This window comes from Rosa rugosa, chromosome 5 (assembly GCF_958449725.1).
Source record: "Rosa rugosa chromosome 5, drRosRugo1.1, whole genome shotgun sequence".
NCBI classification, from domain to species: Eukaryota; Viridiplantae; Streptophyta; class Magnoliopsida; order Rosales; family Rosaceae; genus Rosa; species Rosa rugosa.
The window spans coordinates 46,511,567-46,531,692 of NC_084824.1; the positions used below are offsets into that span (position 1 = coordinate 46,511,567).

General features: G+C 40.3%; 1 protein-coding gene across 2 annotated transcripts; it reads right to left on the minus strand.

Annotated features, from left to right (window-relative positions):
• Positions 1-5,585: 5,585 nt before the first annotated feature.
• Positions 5,586-11,744, minus strand: LOC133708188 (uncharacterized). Of its 2 annotated transcripts, none has more exons than XM_062133640.1 (6): positions 11,591-11,744; positions 10,729-11,396; positions 9,538-10,107; positions 8,340-8,660; positions 6,758-7,487; positions 5,586-6,670 (listed from the first exon to the last, which is right to left on the minus strand). In XM_062133640.1, exons 1-6 carry the CDS (start codon positions 11,669-11,671, stop codon positions 5,984-5,986), a joined length of 3,057 nt encoding a protein of 1,018 aa, XP_061989624.1. In that variant the 5' UTR covers positions 11,672-11,744; the 3' UTR covers positions 5,586-5,983. The 2 variants fall into 2 exon arrangements, with proteins under 2 accessions (XP_061989624.1, XP_061989623.1); XM_062133639.1 differs by having other exon boundaries at positions 8,340-8,672.
• Between the last annotated feature and the right edge of the window lie 8,382 nt (positions 11,745-20,126).

Here is a 20,126-nt window from a genome sequence, read left to right on the forward strand (position 1 = left end):
AATTATTAAATAAAGCTACTAGGATGCTCCATTTTGACTATGGTACCACAGTTCCTGCTCAGGGACAACGTGGTGGCCTTTTGCTGTTATGCAAAACTAGAATTATTAATATTTCTATTATCTACCCCCATGAATGCTTTATTCATTGCATGATTACTGATAACAATTTCAAACTATCCTGGTATACAACCACTGCAAGTGGCCTAGTGGTTCTTGCCTAGTTGGGTGTGCTCCCCAACCTAGGTTCGAACCCCGAAGTTGTCAAAGTGGTCAGGCACTGTGCTGCAATGCACAGTTGGAGCATTTCACATGCGCCGAAGGGGTTTATCTTGGGCCTAGGAAGCCTTTGGGTTCCCCTTGACAAAGTCAAAAAAAAAAAAAAAAAAAAAAAACTATCCTAGTATACAACTTTTATTTATGCCTATTCACAAAAAGAGAAACAAATGAGTCTTTGGCAAGAACTAATCACTCTAAAACCTCCAAATAATGATCCTTGGATCCTGATAGGGGACTTTAACAATATTATAAGTCTAAATGAAAAGTTTTGTGGAAGCCAGAATGTCTCTAATTACATGATCAAAATTCTGCAATTTTCTAAATGATGCCAATGTCACTTCTCTTGATGCTAAAGGTATGCCTTATACCTGGAGTAATAAACAGCAGAATGATGCAGTTATTTATGAAAGGCTTGACAGAGTTTGCATCAACGCCAGTTTCTTAAATCTATTTCCCTCTATAACTCTAGAAAATTTCCCGATTGTTAATTCTGATCGTGGCCCAATTTGTCTAATTTTGAATCATAAACTGAGGCAAACACCAAAGCCTTTTAGATTTGAGGCCATTTGGCTTTCCCACAAGGACTTTAAACAGGTTGTAACCAATATCTGGAAGCAAAACTTGGAGCAAAACCTTATTAAAAACTTTCTGGCAGTCAAGAGTCATTTTACTGGTTATATCAGAATCTAGAATAAAAACGTGTTTGGTGATTTTTTTTCAGGAAAATAACTAACTTGCAGGACCAAAGTTATGATATCCAACAACAACTGATGGCATCCCCCAGTTCAAATTTCTTATTGGAGAAGGACAGGAAGATCAAGAAAGAACTAGCTCAAGTTTACAGAGATAAGGAACATTTTTGGGCCCAAAAGGCAAAGGCAAACTGGCTCTCGCTGGGTGATAAAAACACCAGATTCTTTCAAACCCAAGTCAACATCAGAAGGAAACAAAACCACATTAATGGCGTCAAGGACGCCAGAGGAATCTGGCTTGACGACCCTGTTCAAATCTCAGCGTTCTTTATCCAAGAATTTAAATTGAGATTTACTTGTAATAGTTAACCAAGTCTGGCCGATATCAATAACTTCATTACACATATACCTGAATGCATTACTAATGAAGATAGTGATCTCTTACTGAAGCAGGTGACATAAGAGGAAATCTAGAAAGCCCTCAATTCAATTGGTCCACTCAAAGCTCCACGACCCGATGATCTACATGCAATGTTCTACCAGAAGTGCTGGGATGAGGTAAGGTCAACTGTCATTCCCATAATAAAAGGTTTCTTTTTGCTTCAAATACACCTTTAGCTGACCTCAACCATACAAATATAGCCCTTATCCCTAAGGTGGAGAACCCTAAATTTTTCTCTCAATTTCGACCCATCCGCTTGTGTAATGTTAGTTACACGATCATCACCAAAATCCTAGTTAATAGGTTGAGACCCTTGTTGGAGAAATGCATCTCCAAAAATCAAGGTGCTTTTGCACCTAGTAGAGCCATTCAAAATAATATCCTGATTGCACATGAACTGTTTTCAAATTTTCGAAAAAAGAAGAGAACTGCTACTGCCATGGCTATTAAATTAGACTTAAAAAAAGCTTATGATTTCCTAAACTAAAACTATATTAGAGCTTGTCTGTCGAATTTTGGTTTTCACAGTAACTGGATCAACATGATCATGAATTGCATCTCTAGTGTGTCTTTTTCCATGATCATCAATGGGAAAACATAGGGTTGGTTTAAGCCATCCAAAGCCATTAGACAGGGGGATCCACTCTGCCCTTATATTTTCATACTCTGCATGGAGCCTCTAATTAGACATATGAATAAGCTAGCAGAAAAACCTAAAAACCATATAGGACTCCTTTCTTCCCCTCTTGGATTAAGGATTGCAAACTTAATGTTTGCAGATGACTATCTTATTTTTGCTAAAGCTTCCCCTAGAAGAGCCAGGAACACACTCAAAGTCATTGAAGCTTTTTCTATTGCCTTAGGACAGAAAATCAATTTCAATAAATCTTCTATTTTCTTTTCTCAAAATACACCAAATAATATGAAAAGGAATATTGTGAGTACCCTAGGGACCAGCAAAAAAGCCACCATTGGCAAATACTTGGGAATCCACAATGTGGTTTTTTGGAAGGACCCTAATAATGCAAAAGAGCTACTGCTCAAAATTACTAAGACTCTCAGGACGGACCAAAGGGTCTCTATCTAGAGCTGGAAGAGTGACTCTAGCTAAAGCTAATATAGCAGGAATGTCGAATCATGTTATGTCTTGCTTTAAGTGTTCTGCCAAGTTTACAAAGGCCATTGATAGGGCAACCAGGAATTTTATTTGAGGTTCAACCTCAGGAACCCCTCCAATTGCCTGGGATCAGGTCTGCTCTTCTAAATCAGTTGGTGGATTAGGAATTCAACCTGCAGCCTTCTTCAACAATGTTGCTATTGGGAAACTTGCCTGGAAAGTTCTTACTGAACCTAACAATTGGTGGGTTCAGATCATCAAGAAAAAGTATCTTAGTAAGACTACTTTTTTCCAGGCTAAAAAGAAGCCTACTGCTTCCTTTGCTTGGAAAGGAATTTTGGACTGCAGAAACCTTATCACTGAAGGCATGAGGTGGACTGTAGGTGATGGAAAGACTATAAATTTCTGGACTTTTAACTGGATCTTCCTTTTTCCCTTAGTAAATTTACTTTTCGATACTCAAAAAAATGAAATTAATTGGAATGCTACTGTTAGTGATTTCTTTGCAGGGAAAACTTGGGACAAAGCTAAGCTGCTAAGATACCTTGATTTGGAGGTTGTCAAGCAAATTATGGGAATCCCCATTCCTATCAACGACCAGGAGGATCACTTTGTTTGGGGACCAACTTCCAATGGTAAGTACTCTATAAAATCTGCCACCTGGATGCAGTGTAAAAACAAGGAAAAACACCCTCAAATAAATCTAATCAACAGAATGTGGAAACTTAATGTACCACCCAAGGTCAAAATGTTTAGTTCGCTTCTCTTGAGAGGAAGACTGAAAACAAAAGATAGATTAACTAGGTTTGGCACAATGACGGATAACAACTGTGTTATGTGTAATTCAGATAATGAAACAGTTAACCATCTTTTTGGTGATTGTCCTTACACGATGGAGATTTGGAAACTTTTAAATATTCATAACTCTTTCAATTGGAGAGCAGGTTATATACAGGTGCTTAACTCTCTCTTTCAAGGAAACTCCTTTGATACAGAATAGTTCATGAAGCTATTAATGCTTTTCTGGCAAATCTGGAAAGCAAGAAATGACCTCTCGTTTAGAGGTATTTTCACTCACCCCTCTTTAGTCCTAGCAGCAGCTGCAGCAATCCAAAAGAGCTATAGTGAGCATAATCCTAAAGGTAACAAGGATCTTCCCCAAGCAACCAAGGGGTAATCAAATGGAACCCCCCTTCAAGGAACACAGTCAAGATCAATTTTGATGGTTCAGTGAATGGTACTTCAGCAGCCTTTGGATTCATTATAAGGAATGAAGATGGTGCTCCCCTCTGTGCCGGTGCAAGGAATATCGGACTCACCTTAGTTCCAGTCTCAGAAGCTATCGCACTAAGAGACAGTATTTGGTATGCATTCAGAAAAGGAATTAGAACTCTACAAGTTGAGGGTGACTCCAAGCTCATAATCGATGTTGTCAACAATAAAGTTCAAACACCATGGCGACTCTAACAGATCATCAAAGACATAAAGGAGATTGTAAAAAATTTCTACTCAATTACTTTCACTCATATCCTAAGAGAAGCGAACTTTGCAACGGACGTGTGTGCAAATATTGGCCACTCAATCCAAGGAGAGGAAATCTGGGAACTGCATATACCACCAAGAATCACAAGAGCCACTCTATTTGATCATCTAGGCTCTGGTTTCCGTAGAGGCACCAGCTTGTAACTCTCTCTTGTCCCTCTAAGTTTCTTATCAAAAAAAAAAAAAAATGATCATTTAGTTATGGACTGTCAATTCGCTCGTCAGGTTTGGTCCTCTACTCCTTCTCCTAGGCCTTTTAATTGGAACAACTCTTTTATATCTTGGATTGATCATATAAGTAATATACCTTCTTCCGCTGATAATCTTTCCTTAATCTTCTTGACTGCTTGGTCTATTTGAAATTGTAGAAATAAATTAGTTTTTCAGAATGTTGCTCATATCCCATCTAAATGTGTTTTTCAAGCATCTATAGTCTGATCCAATTATCTTCAGGCTAATCCTAAGCGTACTTATCCTAAAACATCAAGATATTTTCATATCAAATGACAACCTCCTAATTCTGAACAGGTTAAATTGAACTTTGATGGCTCTGTTAGGAATGGAAATGCTACGATTTGTTTTGTTATTCGTAATGCAGATGGTAATCCTTTGTTCGCCACTAATAGGAAGCTTGGCAATGCTAATGTTCTTGTGGCTGAAGCGACTGCTTTAAGAAATGGTCTACATGCTGCTCTTCTGTATCATTATTCAAATATTGTTGTTGAAGGCGACTCTAAGCTGCTAATTGATTGTATCACGGCAGATGTGAAGTTCCATGGAGAATTAGGCTAATGATCCAAGATATCAAGCAACTAGCATGGCAATCCGAGGTCATCGTTTTCCGACATATTTATAGAAAGGCGAATTTTGTAGCAGATCATCTAGCAACTTTGGCTCATAATTCTCAAAACAATCAGTTTGGTTTTTCTGTTTACCCCTTTCTGTGTCCCCAGTGTTCCAGTTGGATCAGCTGGGAAGGGGTGTTAGTCGAGGTTTTGTGCTTTAGTTTTTGTTTGTATTTCTGTCATAAAAAAAAAAAAAGTCTCGAATTACTTTAACCAAAGAAAAATGAGGTACAGAAAAGTTCTCTGCAACCCAAAATAAATTCGAGTCCAAGTCTTTGCTAAAATGAGACCATAAAAAGTCCTTGCTAAAAGACATTCCATCAGTTTCACATTCAAACAGTACATCTGCATCACAAGAACAGTACTAATACAGCACACATAAATCTTCACCATACACAAGTTATGAAATTAAACAAATCTGAAGTGCTTCTGAGTTCTGACCAAGTTTATGAAGAAGAAATTGGTGCATTGGCTTTTACCAAGTCTTTGAGTTTAGCCTCTATGTAGGGCAAATGCATTATCTGAGATTAGACCAATTTATCAGGACAAGAAATGTTGCATCAGCTTTTCACAGGTGTTTTGAGTCTAGTTCCCAGAGGGTTGAGGCATGTTACAGTTTACAAGTGCAAGAACCAGATTAGAGAAGAGAACTCTTCAGGGCTTCCACAAAATGACAAGAAAAATAAATTCCATGGATCGCAAAACAAACACACAAGTGATACAACTACAATATCCCATCACTCTATTTCATATATATTCATAGGAGATTTTCACCACAAAATACAACCTGAAAAGTGATGTTACTTGCAATGAACTAATATTCACTTCTACCACTATCCATTAGGGGTAAGTCAGTCGAGAAAGGTGAATTCTAATCTTAATCCACATTCACCCTGGATCCATCAAATCCATATTCAAGCAGCATAACCAAACACCCTATATTTCATAGTTCCCTTAATCCTTCTAACTTCAAATGACACTGCATAAGAAAAAGGAAATGGCTACTCACCAATAGTGTTCTTTCTATCCACAGGCTCCACTGCCATCCCTACTCCAATTTCTTGCTTCCTCATATCAGCACATTCCTGTAACAATTTGAATGCAACTCCCTCAAGAGAGTTGGGCTACTTGCAGAGCGGTCTCGGCAAAGATCCCCGAATTTGTACCACCTAAGCCCACATGCATTACACAGCGTTTTGGAACCCAGGGGACCTGACCGCCAAAGCGGGGTTTTCTCAGCCCCACAATGCTGGCATTTTCTCCCAATCTCCACTTCAGCACTGGCTTTAAACCAATGATAACAGAGTGTACATAGGGTTTTGGGTCCAAGGGGACACAATAGCAATTGCGTGGTCTCCTCAGACCCGCAATGATGATAGTTTTTGGCAATGTCCACTGTTACGCCGCTTCTTCCCCACAAGGGCTGATACTTATTCCCACAGGCATTACATAGAGTTGTGGGTCCGAGGGGACCCATCCGCCATCTATTTGTCTGTTTTCCGCATTGCATACAGTTTTTTCCAATCCCAACTTGCTGCCCTGGAATTGTGCTTCTTCTTCTACGGAGGACCTTGCTTCGGGCTCGGTGGGGGATTTTTATCCTGCAGGAGCTCATGAGGGCTATGCTGTTGTTTGTGCTGCTTTCAAGAACTGAAAAAGGTTTCTGTTGCTCGGCATTGGCTATGTCGCTTGGTTTCTGCGAGAGATGGAACTCTTCAAGAACCGGAAAAGTGCAAGTCGAATTAGTAAACTCTCCCTGAAAAACAAAAGTCAGAACCCATGAGCCCCATTGGTAACTCCAAGCCCTAAATAATAGAACCATAAATGTTGCTGTTAAACTTACCGTAGCAGGTGATGGACAGGGCAGTTTTCCAACCTCCACAGCAATACTTCTTTGCCGGCCGGCCGTGCACTTAGCCAGCCCACAGGCATGACATAGGGTTTTTGGTCCAAGGGGACCTCCCAACCAACTCGGGGTTTGCGCAGCCCCACAATTCTGGCACTTCCCCTCACTCTCCCCTTTGGCAGTGTTTTCCTTTTTGGTCCCATTGTTAGCTTGGTTACAAAACAGCTGCTGTTGCCCCAGAAATTCGCTCTGTGCTTGGTCGGGCGGTTTGTTAGTCCCACAAGAGCTCATGAGGGTGGTGCTGTTTCCCTCACTCTCCACTTTAGCAGTGTCTTTCTTGTTGGGCTTGTTCTTAGCTTGCTGCTGCTGGTCCAGAAATTCGTTTGGAGCTTGGTGGAGTGGCTCAAGGGCCCCAGAGGACCTCATGAGGGTAGAGCTGTTTCCCTCAAACTCCACTGTGGTAGTGTCTTTCTCTTTGGGCTTGTTGTTAGCTTGGTCACAAAACTGGTTCTGCTGCGGAAATTCACTTGGGGCTTGGTTGTGCAGGTTGACAGTCCCAGAGGAGCTCATGAGCATCATGCTGCTGCTTATGCTGTTTTCAACCACAGATGCAGGGCTCTGCTGCTCGGCAATGACAATGACGCTTGGTTGCTCTGAGATATTCGATGTACCGACAGCCGGTGAGGGGTCTTTCTTGGAGTTCATGAGGGCAGTGGTGCTGTTTGTGCTGGATATCAAAAACAACTGCCAATTAGAGCTAATATCAATCAAGAAAAATGATGCACAATATGAATCGTCCAAAAATAAAAACCCTAAACCCTTGTGCATATATTCATATTTGTGCCACATTTAGCGATGCAAATTCAAGAAACTGAGGAAAGAAATCAAATTAACAAGAGATATGATTATAAAATAAAACATCAATCCATTAACCAGTCAACTTGAGTCCATCAAATAATTCAGGCAAGAGAGAAAAGAAATACAATTTGATACTCTCAAAAGCAGTATCCAAAAGAGATAAAGTTAGTCAAGAAACATGATGCACAATAAAAAGATTGTGTCGGAAAAAAAAAAAAAAAAAGATTGCCGCAACCCTGGAATCCGGCAGTTCACAATCTCCCTAATCCATCCTCAAATGCAAATAAAGATAGCAAAAAATTAAAGTTTGAAGTGACACCTTATCTATTAAGGCTATACTTTTTAAAGACCAAATCAACAATCTACATTCTCCCAAATCCATCAAATCCAATTCAAGCAACAAAGCAGAAATATAATGTTTGACCATAACCAAATGCTATCTAGTTGAGCTAAAGTTGGTCGAGACAGATGATTCATTCTTAAATGAAAAAGAGGTCACAACAGAAAAACAATAGAGCAGAGAACTAAAATTTGCGAAACCAAAAAAAAAAAAAAAAGCAATTTGTAATTCAAGGAAATTTTTTTAAAAAATCCCCCCATCTTATTAATCAAAACAAAGAACTTACCCATAACTTCTGATGAATCCTAGGTCCCATTACAACAATCCTACTATCTCCTAACCACACTAAAATGACAAGACAAAGACAAAGACAAAACCTACCATTTATCACCAGGTTTCACTGCCATCTCCACTTTCGCAGTGTCTTTCTTTTTGCGCTTCTTGTTAGAAACTAAAGACATACTTCTTTTCCGCCTGCCTGTGTACTTGGCCAGCCCACAGGAAAGACATATGGTTTTGGGTCCAAGGGGACCCTCCCACCATTGCGGGCTCTGTTCAGCACCACAATTCTGGCAATTTACCGCAATCCCCACTACAGGGCTCTGCTGCTCAGCAATAAAAATGCCTCTTGAATGCTCCAAGATATTCAATGTTTCGACAGCCGGTAATGAGTCTTTCTTAGACTTCATGAGGGTGGTGTTGCTGTCCAAACCACTATCAATTAAGATTAAATTTACTCAAGAAAGAAGATGCATAACATGATATCATCCAAGAAAAAAACAAAAAAAAATCACAAAACCCTTGTCAATATATTCACATACATTCTTGTGTCCCACAATTTATTAAATTCTCCATCCACCTTGGGTCCATCAATTCAATATTCAAGCAACAGAGCAAAGAATCACAATCAGATAATCTCAAAAATACTATCCGCTACAAAAATACTATCCGCTAGGGGGCTAAAGTTAGTCAAGAAAGTTGATGCACAATAAAACGATTCTCTCAAAAAAAAGAATTACCAAAAACCCTCAATCCTTCAATTCATAATCTCCCTAAATCTCCGTCCTCAAGTGCAAATTCAAGATAGCAAAGAACTAAGTTTGACAGAAGTCAAACTCTGTCCATTAGGGCTAAAAAAATAATTAAAAAGCCAACATCAATCCACATTCTCTCATATCCATCAAATCCAATTTCAAGCAACAGAACAGAATCTTAAATTTAGACCATATCCAAACGCTATCCAGCCGAGTTGATGTTAGTCAAGAGAGATGATGCACAATAAAAAATCTCTTAACGAACAAAAAATGGACACAACCCTCAATCCATTAATCTAAATAAACTTTCCTCATATCCCTCAAATCAAATTTCAAGCAGTAGAGCAGAAAATTAAGATTTGCATAACCGAAAAACACAACCTGTATTTCAAGATAAAAGCATAGCACACAAAATTTTAAAATTCCCCTAGCTTACTGATCAAAACTTACCCTTACCCTCCAACTAATCCTAGGCCCCATTACAACAATCCTACTAGCTCCTAACCACACTAAAATGACAAGGCAAAGATAAAGAAAAAACCTACCATATATCCACAGGTTTCATGGTCATCTCCACTTTGGTAGTGTGTTTCTTGTTGCACTTGTTGTTAGGTTGGTCATCAAACAGCTGGTGCTGCTCCAGAAATTGACTTGGCGCTTGGTGAGGCGGCTCAAGGTTCCCACAGGAACTCGTGAGGGTGGCGTGGTTTCCCTCATTCTTCATTTCAACAGTGTTTTTCTTTCTGCGTTTGCTGGTAGGTTGGCAACTAAACAGCTGCTGCTGCCCCAAAACTTCGCTTGGCGCTTTATAAGGCAGCTCAAGGGTCCCACAGGAACTCATGAGGATGATGTTTCTCTTAATTTCCACTTTGGCAGTGTCTTCCTGGTTGTGCTTATTGTTAGGTTGGTTACAGAACAGCTGCTGCTCCCTCAGAAATTTGCTTGGGGGTTGGTGGGGCTTGAGGGTGGTGCTGCTGTTTGTGCTGTTTTCAAGCACCGAAACAGGGCTCTGCTGCTCAGCAATGACACTTCTTCTTGGTTGCTCCACTGTTGTGACAGTCGGGAACATGTCTTTCTTCATCTTCTCTAGGGCAGTGGCGGCGGCACTGTTTGTGCTGTTTCACAGAATGAAATAGGATTTACATTAAGCCTTTATCATTATCAAGTAAGGCTAAGATTAGTCAAGATGATGCAAAATATGACAATCTACAACATAAACAAATAAATAATAAAATGAATTACTAAAATCCTCATCCAGATGTCCATATCTGTCCCAAATATATCAATCCAAATTCAAGAAACAGAGGAAAGAACTACAATTCTATAAACACTGTTCATCAGAGAAACAGTTAATTGTCAGAAATGATGCAAAACATAAAAAAATACAGAAAGTGTCAATCAAGTAATTCTTATTCATCTTGAGTCCATCAAATCCAAATTTAAGCAACCGGGCAAAGAGTTACAATTTGAAGTCCCAAAATACTATCCATTTGAGCTAAAGTTAGTCAAGAAAGATGGGGCATAACAAAAGATAACTTACCAAGACCCTTAGTCAAAAAAGATGATGCAGTATGAAACATTTAACAAAAAGAACACAAAAATCATCAATCCAATAATTCACATTCTCTCCAAAGCTATGAAATCCCTTCCCCATCTGATTTAATCCTAGCCCCCATTACACAATCCTACTCTGCTCCTAACCAACATTAAAATGAGAAGGCAAGAAAGATGGCTACCATTTATCCACAGGTCTCACCACCGTCCCCTCATTCCCATAGATTTGCTTCCTGATCTCCATTACCTTCCTGTGCTTATTCGAATGCAACTCCTGCGAGAACGTAGGGCTATTTGCAGGGCGGTATTCGGGGCAAAGCCTCCCAGACTTGTACCTAACCCCACAAGCATTACACAGGGTCTGCGGTCCAAGGGGACCCAACCGCCACTGCGGAGTCTGTGTAATCCCACAATGTGTGCACTTTCTCTTAATGGTCTTCACCTTGTCACTCTTAATTCCATTCACCTTGTCACTCTTAATGCTCTGCACTTTGGGACTGTCTTCAGTGCAAAGCCGCCCGGACTTGTAGCTAAAACCGCAGGCATTACATATCCCCAAGGGACCCTCCGGCCACTGTGGGGTCTGTGTAACCCCGCAATATGCGCAAACTCTCATACTCTTCACTTTGGCACTCTCATCCTTTGTTTTCCTGCTCGGCATTGGCGGCAATAGTACTGCTCCACATCCTCCAATGCTTGCTTTAACCACCGAGACAGAGACCGGCTTCCCCTGCTCGGCATTGGCCATAGCCTTTTTTGGTGGCTCCTCCGTCAGCAGGCAGGTTTCGACTGCCGGGAACAGGTCCTTGTTGGATAGCCATTCCAGCTCTTCTTCCTCAGCTAGGTTCTCCTGCAAAGCACAAGATGAAAACCCAAAATTACCAAGCATTTGTTTATAATGTCAGTTGAGTTACAGAAGCACCCAAAAAAAAAAAGCCCCTTTCTTTATATTTGGGGAGGCTAAAACCCTGAGACCAAACTAGTGAACAAGGGGGTGGCTAAAACCCTAAATAAAGCACATAATAATGGTGGTGATGAACTTACGGTTGCCGGAAATGGACGGCTGGGATAGTCCGGGTCATCGGCAAGGCCGGCCAAGAAGTCATCTGGGTCCAGTGACACCATTTCCAAAGAGAGCAAAGGAACAAGGGTTTATGGTTTGGTTTCTAAAGGGAGAGACAGAACCCAGGTTGGGGGTTTTATCTTTGGGTTTTGTTTTTTCAAAAAGCAAAAATAGCTTATATTTTATTCTACTGTCACGTGCCCAGCACGTGGTTTCCTTCTCTTTTTACCTGTAATAGGAGGGGCCGAGGGGGCTTCATTATGGGTTGAGCAAAGGTTGAATCTTTCTGATACAAATTGGTCTTGAAAGTTCAAAACTTTAAATATGATTGGAATGTTTCTGATGTCCTGCTTTTATGTTTTATTGTGGGTACGAATTAGGATGACTGGTTAGACTATTCACCACTGAGTGAATCAAGTAAACAGATATATATGATTCCTTGTTGCTTTTGCTCTGTCTAAGTTTGATTACTGTTACAGGTTAAAAGTAGTGTGATGTGATTTCTCATTGAGCTAGTTTCTAATTAGTTTTGCAAGTTCAAAGCTTGAGATGAAATTGGAAAGTCTCTGATGTCCAGCACAGGTCTTATTGTTGGGTGTGGGATATTTATACTATTTGGTGGATAGGTTAACAAATATGATGTTCAAGCTCTGTGTTATTGTTTGGGTATGAACTGGGATTGCATTGCTAGTTGAACTATTGAGGGAATCTTTAAATGTATTTGATGTTTGAACAGAGGATAGTAAGCAACGGATCGAAGCAATTGAACCTATATAATATATTAATCTTGGCAATTGTTTCAGCTACGAATCTTAAAAACTGTGTTAGCATTTCTAATATAAACCCCTATACAATTTTTAGTCTATGAACAGTTGATAGTACCCGTTTCTGATAAGAGCTGTTGCGGGGTTTCTTGGTGAGGTGTGCCCAATCCCATTTGACTTTGACAAATGCAAGCAGTTGTATGAACATCTAGAGTTGTATAAACTTAGATAGCCTAGATTACCTATACATTACTGAATTGAATTCTTCCTTTTATTTTCTTCGCATGAGTTTGTATCTTTCTGAAACTTTAGTAAATGTGTAATGGTATTTGTTGTCTTTCATCCAAGTTTTTGGCTTGCTGCAGAACACGTTTGCAATGAAAGCCCTTCTTCGAAATTGGATCCCTGAACTGCTGCAAAGAGTTTGGAATCCTAATGACCCTTATTGGATGCCAAACCAATAGGCCAAATATTATATTTAACAACTGAATATAAAACGGATTTGACTAGCTAATAACCACTCGGTGACTTATTGGATGCCAAACCAATTTAACAGAGAGAGAGAGAGAGAGAGAGAGAGAGAGAGAAGAATCAAATCCTAGGTTTTGCGCACAAGGAAGGAAGAACGGAGGCATCTGATTAATAAGGTTATCTTCTTCACTGTTTGAAAAGGTACTAGTAATTCAGTTCCATTTGTTTCCCATAATTGGAACAGCTGGAGTCATCTGATTGGTAATATATGAAATTAACAGGGGAAGAAGGTAGATAACGAAGAGCCCTGTCACGGTTTCATTTTGATCGTGCAGAACAGTCAGTACTTCTTTTTTCCAGAACAGTTGTTATGGGTTTCTGTTTTGTTATAACACACATTGAAAGAGGTTTTGTTTCTAGACGTGATATTGAATGTCTGTTTGGCCATCCTAAGCTGGAGAGCTTTATTTGATCCCTTATTCCCCCAAATTAATTCGATGAGTTTTCTCCTTTCTTTATGTTTCTCTTTCTAACACATTCACAAAGAAAGGAAGGAGTCAAATAAGACAAGATAGAGAGAATTAATTGTTTGATATATTATTACACTCATTCTGTGGTGTATATAAACAGATTACAATCGTACTACAACGTACTACAACTATTGTGTACTACTGTACTACATAACATATACAAGGTAAGTAGTTACAACAATATATTCCCTTGTAGTCAATTCCTAATAGTGAACGATGACTCACACTAACACTCCCCCTCAAGTTGGCGCATATACATCAACCATGCCCAACTTGCTTAGTGAGTCATAAAACGCTTTCCTGGAAACTCCTTTGGTAAGTACATCTGCAAGTTGCTCTTCAGTTGGAACAAAAGGGAAGCTAATAATTTTAGCATCTAGCTTCTCCTTTATAAAGTGACGATCAACCTCCACATGCTTAGTACGATCATGCTGTACTGGATTCTGTGATATGTCAATAGCTGCCTTGTTGTCACAATACAACTGCATGGAATTTTTGAGTTTGAAACCCAGATCACGTAACAGATTTCTCAGCCATAACAATTCACACACTCCGTGAGCCATACCTCTATACTCGGCCTCAGCACTAGAACGTGCCACAACTTTCTGTTTCTTACTCTTCCATGTAACCAAATTACCTCCCACAAAGGTAAAGTAACCTGATGTCGACCTCCTGTCTGTGATATTTCCAGCCCAATCTGCATCTGTGAAGCCACAAACCTCAATAATGTTGTTGTGTTTAGAAAACAGTACTCCCCTTCCTGGAGCTGACTTCAAGTACTTCAGAATTCTCATAACAGCCTCCATGTGACTCTCACTCGAATTATGCATGAACTGACTCACCACACTCACTGCATATGCAACATCTGGTCTAGTATGAGCCAAATAAATCAAGCGCCCAATTAACCTCTGATAGCGCGCTCGATCAGTAGGTACCTGATCTGGATACTCAACTAAACAATGGTTCTGCTCAATAGGAGTGTCAATAGGTCTGCAATCCAACAAACCTGTCTCTGTCAGCAAGTCAAGAACATACTTCCTCTGGCACAGATAGATTCCTTCTCTCCCCCTGGCTACCTCAATTCCTAAGAAGTACTTAAGCTCACCCAAGTCCTTCATCTCAAACTCAGAGGCTAGCTGTCTCTGCAGTCTATCCATCTCAACAGTATCATTACCAGTGATTACCATATCATCCACATAAATAATTAGAGCTGTTACCTTCCCTTGTTGATGCTTGAGAAACAAGGTATGGTCTGAGTTGCTCTGCCTGTAACCAATCTTCCGCATGAACTGTGAAAATCTTCCAAACCAAGCACGAGGTGACTATTTGAGACCATACAGAGATTTTCTCAATTTGCATAAAAACTCACCAGGAGAAGCAACTACATACCCTGGTGGAAGGCTCATGTACACTTTCTCGGCTAACTCTCCATGAAGAAATGCATTCTTGACATCAAACTGTCAGAGTGGCCAATTTAAACTAGCAGCGAACGAGAGCAGAACCCGAATAGTATTCATCTTGGCAACAGGAGCAAAAGTTTCATCATAGTCTATACCATACGTCTGAGTAAATCCCTTTGCTACAAGACGCGCTTTGTATCGATTCACTGATCCATCTGCATTATGCTTCACGGTAAACACCTAACGACAACCTACAGCCTTCTTGCCTTGTGGTGGAGGCACAAGTTGCCAAGTATTGTTCTTCTGCAACGCCTCCATCTCTTCATCCATAGCCTTCCTCCACTTTGGATCCCCCAATGCATCCTGCACTTTGTTAGGTACTGATACAACAGATATTTGATTCACAAATGATTCATATGACTTAGACAACCTCCTAGTGGACATATAGTTGGCTACTGGGTATTTTGATTTGGCAGTAAGAGTAGGTTCATATCTTTTGGCTGATTGACCTCGAGTGGTCCTATGTGGTAACACATATTGCTCAACACTAGACTCACTACTAGTAGTATCAATGGATGGACATACCTCAAATGGGTGATCTTCAGTACCAGGAAGTTGTGGGTCAGGGGTAGAAGCGATGGCAGGAGGGGCAGTTGTGTCTTCAACCTCATTCTGAGTGATGGAAACTGGTGCTTCTGCTGCTGGAGGCGGCGAGCTAATAGTCTCAACCGGATCAGTCAAAATACCTCCTGGCTGTGTGGCTTCTCCTTCTCCTTCTGATTTCTCCCCCTCTCCATGATATAGCTCTTCAAAATATGAATTCTCCCCCTGAAGAGTTGTATCTGAAGAGGAAAAATAACTCATGTCCTCAAAGAAGGTAACATCCATAGTGACATAGTACTTCCTGGTAGGTGGGTGATAGCACTTGTACCCCTTCTGATACCCTCCGTAGCCAACAAACACACACTTAAGTGCCCGGGCATCCAACTTAGACCTCTGGTTTTTAGGAACATGGACAAAAGCAACACAACCAAAGACACGAGCTGGAAGATTATGAAAGGAAGGTAAGGAGACATGAGATGCAAGAACCTCAAATGGAATTTTGCCCTGAAGGACGCTAGATGGAAGGTGATTAATAAGATGGGAGGAAGCATGTACAGCATCGCCCCAAAGATACTTAGGCATATGAGCACTAAAGAGAAGGGCACGAGCCATATCAAGTAAATGACGGTTTTTCCGTTCAGACACTCCATTTTGTTCTGGTGTTTGTGGACATGTAGTTTGGTGAACAATCCCATGGGTTGTAAAAAACTCTTGGAAAACATGATTAACATATTCCCCCCCCCCCCCCCCCCCCCATTGTCAGAACGAAGGACTTTAATGGTGCTATGATATTGTGTTTGAAAAAGGGTACGAAAAGTTTGAAAAGCTGGAAAGACTTCATCTTTGGTTTTTCAGCAGAGCAACCCATGACAATCTCGTACAATCATCAATAAACAACACAAAGTATCTCATACCCGACACAATGGGTTCTCTAGATGGCCCCCAAACATCAGAATGAATCAACTCAAAAGGAGCAACACTTTTATTAGAAATACTTGGAGAATAAGTAGCACGATGACTCTTGGCCAAAACACATGTTTCACAATGTAAAATAGACTCATCCACACCAATAAACAAAGTAGGCATGGTTTTTCTCATAAAACTAAAAAGGGATGCCCTAAACGGCGATGCCACAACCAAATTTCACTTAGCTTATCAGAATTCGAAGTCAAAGCGGTGCGGGACTGTGCTCCTGGTTTCTCTCTTGCGTATGTCTGATCCAGATGGAACAACCTACCCCTCAGATACCCCCGACCAATTATCTCCCTGGTGAGAAGATCCTGAAAAATCACATACATAGGATAAAAGGTTACGGAGCATTTAGACTCAGTATTCAACTGGGGAACAGATATCAAATGGTGAGACAAGTCAGGCACATATAACACATTATGAAGTTCTAAGGTGGGAGTAATACGAACTGACCCTGTCCCTAACACAGGAAAGGCCTCACCATTGGCATTGGTTACATAGGACACTGGTGGGGAAGACAATTCAGTAAAATATGATTTGTCATAAGTCATATGATCGGAGGCACCAGAATCAATAATCCATGTATCAGAACCAACAAAGTTAGAAACCTTTAAAGCCATACCAATTTTACCTCGACCAGCTATAGAGGCTGTAGGAGTAACTCCACCTGTTGTATGATGATCTTGGCCAACCACTCCATAGAAATCCGGTTCTTAGACCAATTGAACAGCAGCTGCTTTCGCCTTAGGACGATAACCTTGTTTTTTAGATTTAAGGTGTGGGTTCAACTTCCAACAAGTCTCCCGAACATGCCCAAGGTCATTGCAATAAGAATATTGAGGACGAGGGCGGTTGATGAAGCCTTGTGGGAAACCTTGCTGATGAAGTGGGGCTGATCATGAACTCTGCTGCTGAAGGAAATGTGCCGGTGACTTGGCCTGAATGGCTAGGCTAGATACTTCAACCTGTGCATGTTTGACACTTTCCTGTTGAGACTCATCCTTGCGGATGTATGTAAAAGCTGTGTTCAAACTAGGAGGGTCTGTCATTCTGAGCAATTCTCCCTTGGCACTGCTATGCTTCTCATCAAGCCCTCTCAGGAATACATGAACCCTTTCTAGCTCCTTCTCCTTCTGGTACCACACAAGATCTTCCTGATTCTTGATCTTGCAAGGACGCTTCTGATCAATTTCAGCCCATACATTCTTCAGCTTGGTGAAATACACAGCTACTAGTTGCCCATTCTGTTGCATACTAGCAGCTTTACACATCAATTCATGAACCTGTATAAAATCAGACTCATTGGTATACAAATCCCCCAATGTCTTCCATATCGCCTCAGCAGTTTCACATTCCTCCACCATCTGTAGCACATCATCAGTCATGGCTCGAAATAGAATTGACATTACAAGCCCATCATCATCTGCCCACTTAGCATAGGCCTCCACATCATCTTCACTAGGAGCCTTGATTGTTCCAGTCACATGCCCCATTTTGTGTATTCCACGGAGATAAACTGACATAATCTTCTTCCATGTTCAGAAATTGGTACCAGTGAGTTTGGTACCCCCGAAAGAACCACCTTCTGAGCTCTTGACAGAGACCTCAACCTTCTGGACCTCATTGGCCTTAGAACTTTGACTGTCATCACCACCCATTGTAATAGTACAGTAGCAAAAAACACACAAATCCCAAAGTATGCAGCGGAAAGAAGAAGAACAGAAGGCTCCAAAAAATAATAACAGATTTATTTATTATTTTTTTTTTTTGGGAACCTGCTGGAGTTGACCGGGTTGAGTCGACTGGGTTGAGTTGACCGAGTTGAGTCCGATCGATCTGGGTTGCGACGAGATGAGGAATCAGGTCAGACCTAGTCGGACTGGGGCTGCCAACTGAAAAATCCGGCCGACTTGAGTGAGGGATGGAAGCAACGGCGGTCTGGGTTGTCGGAGACGAAGCCGGATCTAGACGGACGACGCCGATATGAATGAGCAACGCCAGGTTGGTGCGACGAGGCTGCTGTGCGATGGAGCAGGAAGATGAGGACAGCAGCTGGTGCACGATGGAGCAGGAAGATGAGGACGGCTGGTCTTTGAACGAACGACGACGTCGATCTGGAGAAGAGAAGACGCACGCGGTCTGTGGCTGAAGACGAGGCCGGTCTAGGGAACGTCCAAGAAGAAGATGCTCTTGATCGTTCTTGGACGGAATAACCCTAATAATAATTCAAAATTAATTCCTCACAATAAAAAAATAGAAAAAAGAGACAAAGTCCTCTCGGATCTTTGCTCTGATACCAAGTCAAATAAGACAAGATAGAGAGAATGAATTGTTTGATATATTATTACACTCATTCTGTGGTGTATATAAACAGATTACAATCGTACTACAACGTACTACAACTATTGTGTACTACTGTACTACATAACAAATACAAGGTAAGTAGTTACAACAATATATTCCCTTGTAGTCAATTCCTAATAGGGAACGATGACTCACACTAACAGAAGGGATTAAATTTCAGAGCCAATTTGGACTCTGGAGCCTGGAATATCATCTGGGTTTTATGTGTTTTGGGTGTTTGGGGGTTTAATTTTGAGATAGGGCTTCGTGTAGTCTCTGCAAGTGTTTAGGGTATTGTAAAATTAAGAATTAGGTGAGAGCGGCTCTGTCTCTTTCTAAGTCAATGAATTGTACTGATTGTTTGATTATAACAGTTTTGACAATAAAGATTTGTGTTTTGGTGTGTGGAGCTATTAATTCCTTCATTGCTAAAGTGATGGCTTATGATCTGATCGTTTACATATTATTAGCCCGTGTGTTTATCTTGCAAAGTTGCAAAAATGTGTTTACATCAATATTCAGGTCATTAGGTGCTATGATTATGCATCCTTTGGTAAAGTGAAAGAAATGTCAAGAGAACCTTTTTTAACTTCTATTTGAGAACATGGGTACAACTGTACAAGTATTTATTTCTGCTCATACTGATTTATATCAGTTTCAAGGACATAGACTTCTGCAGACTTAGTTTCTCTGTCATTGAGGGTTCATACATGACAGCTTAATACTTGATTATCTAAATGCAAAGACATTCATGTAGGGTTCCAATACTTTATATATAATTAGGATGAGAAGGATGAACAATTATACACCCAATTTCCTGCAACAAACTTTGAGGGCTAAAAGCCAATGATCCCCAGTTTATAATGCCTGATATATGGGAAAGTTTAAAAACATCAATTGTGTTTTTGTAAGGAATGATGACAGCGAGAAGACTAAGTATTGTTGATAGGGAAATCTGACTTGAGAAAACAACAAGAAGTATGTGCTTATTAAGTATGTGAAAGCATTAAGGCAAAAACAATTCTGTTTTCGTAATGAACTATATATTCAAATTTGTATTGCATGCGTTTGTAATGAATGGTGACCAAGTTAATGGACTTATATAAACCATTGAAGATGGAATTAAGAAAGCTGAAAATGGAATTTTGTCGGCATTTTCTATGGCAATGCTTTAAAGCCTTATGCTTTGTCTTTAGAGGAAAAGAACTCTGGTTTTGCCTTCTCTTTGATTCTTTGGTAGGTTTCTTGATGATGATCCCATTCTAGCTTGATATTTATAGGTGTTCAAGTTAATTTTGGCATAGTTTTTGAGTCCTTTCTTTATCGAAGTTGTGTGAACTTTTCCATTTGCTATAGGAACATTAGTATATGTTAACTTTGTGTTCAAGTTAGTTTTGACAGCTTTATGATTAATTTCAAAATTCCATTGTTGTTTTG

Bases quoted from the DNA above. Each gene is read 5' to 3' on its own strand.
- LOC133708188 (XM_062133639.1), bottom strand. From the start codon at position 11,671: ATGGTGTCACTGGACCCAGATGACTTCTTGGCCGGCCTTGCCGATGAC. The intron at 8,673-9,537 runs GTAGGTTTTTTC...CTTAATTGATAG, and splicing joins ATGAAACCTGTGGATATATG to TGGTTTGGACAGCAACACCA. The intron at 7,488-8,339 runs GTAGGTTTTGTC...TTTGATATCCAG, and splicing joins GTGAAACCTGGTGATAAATG to CACAAACAGCACCACTGCCC.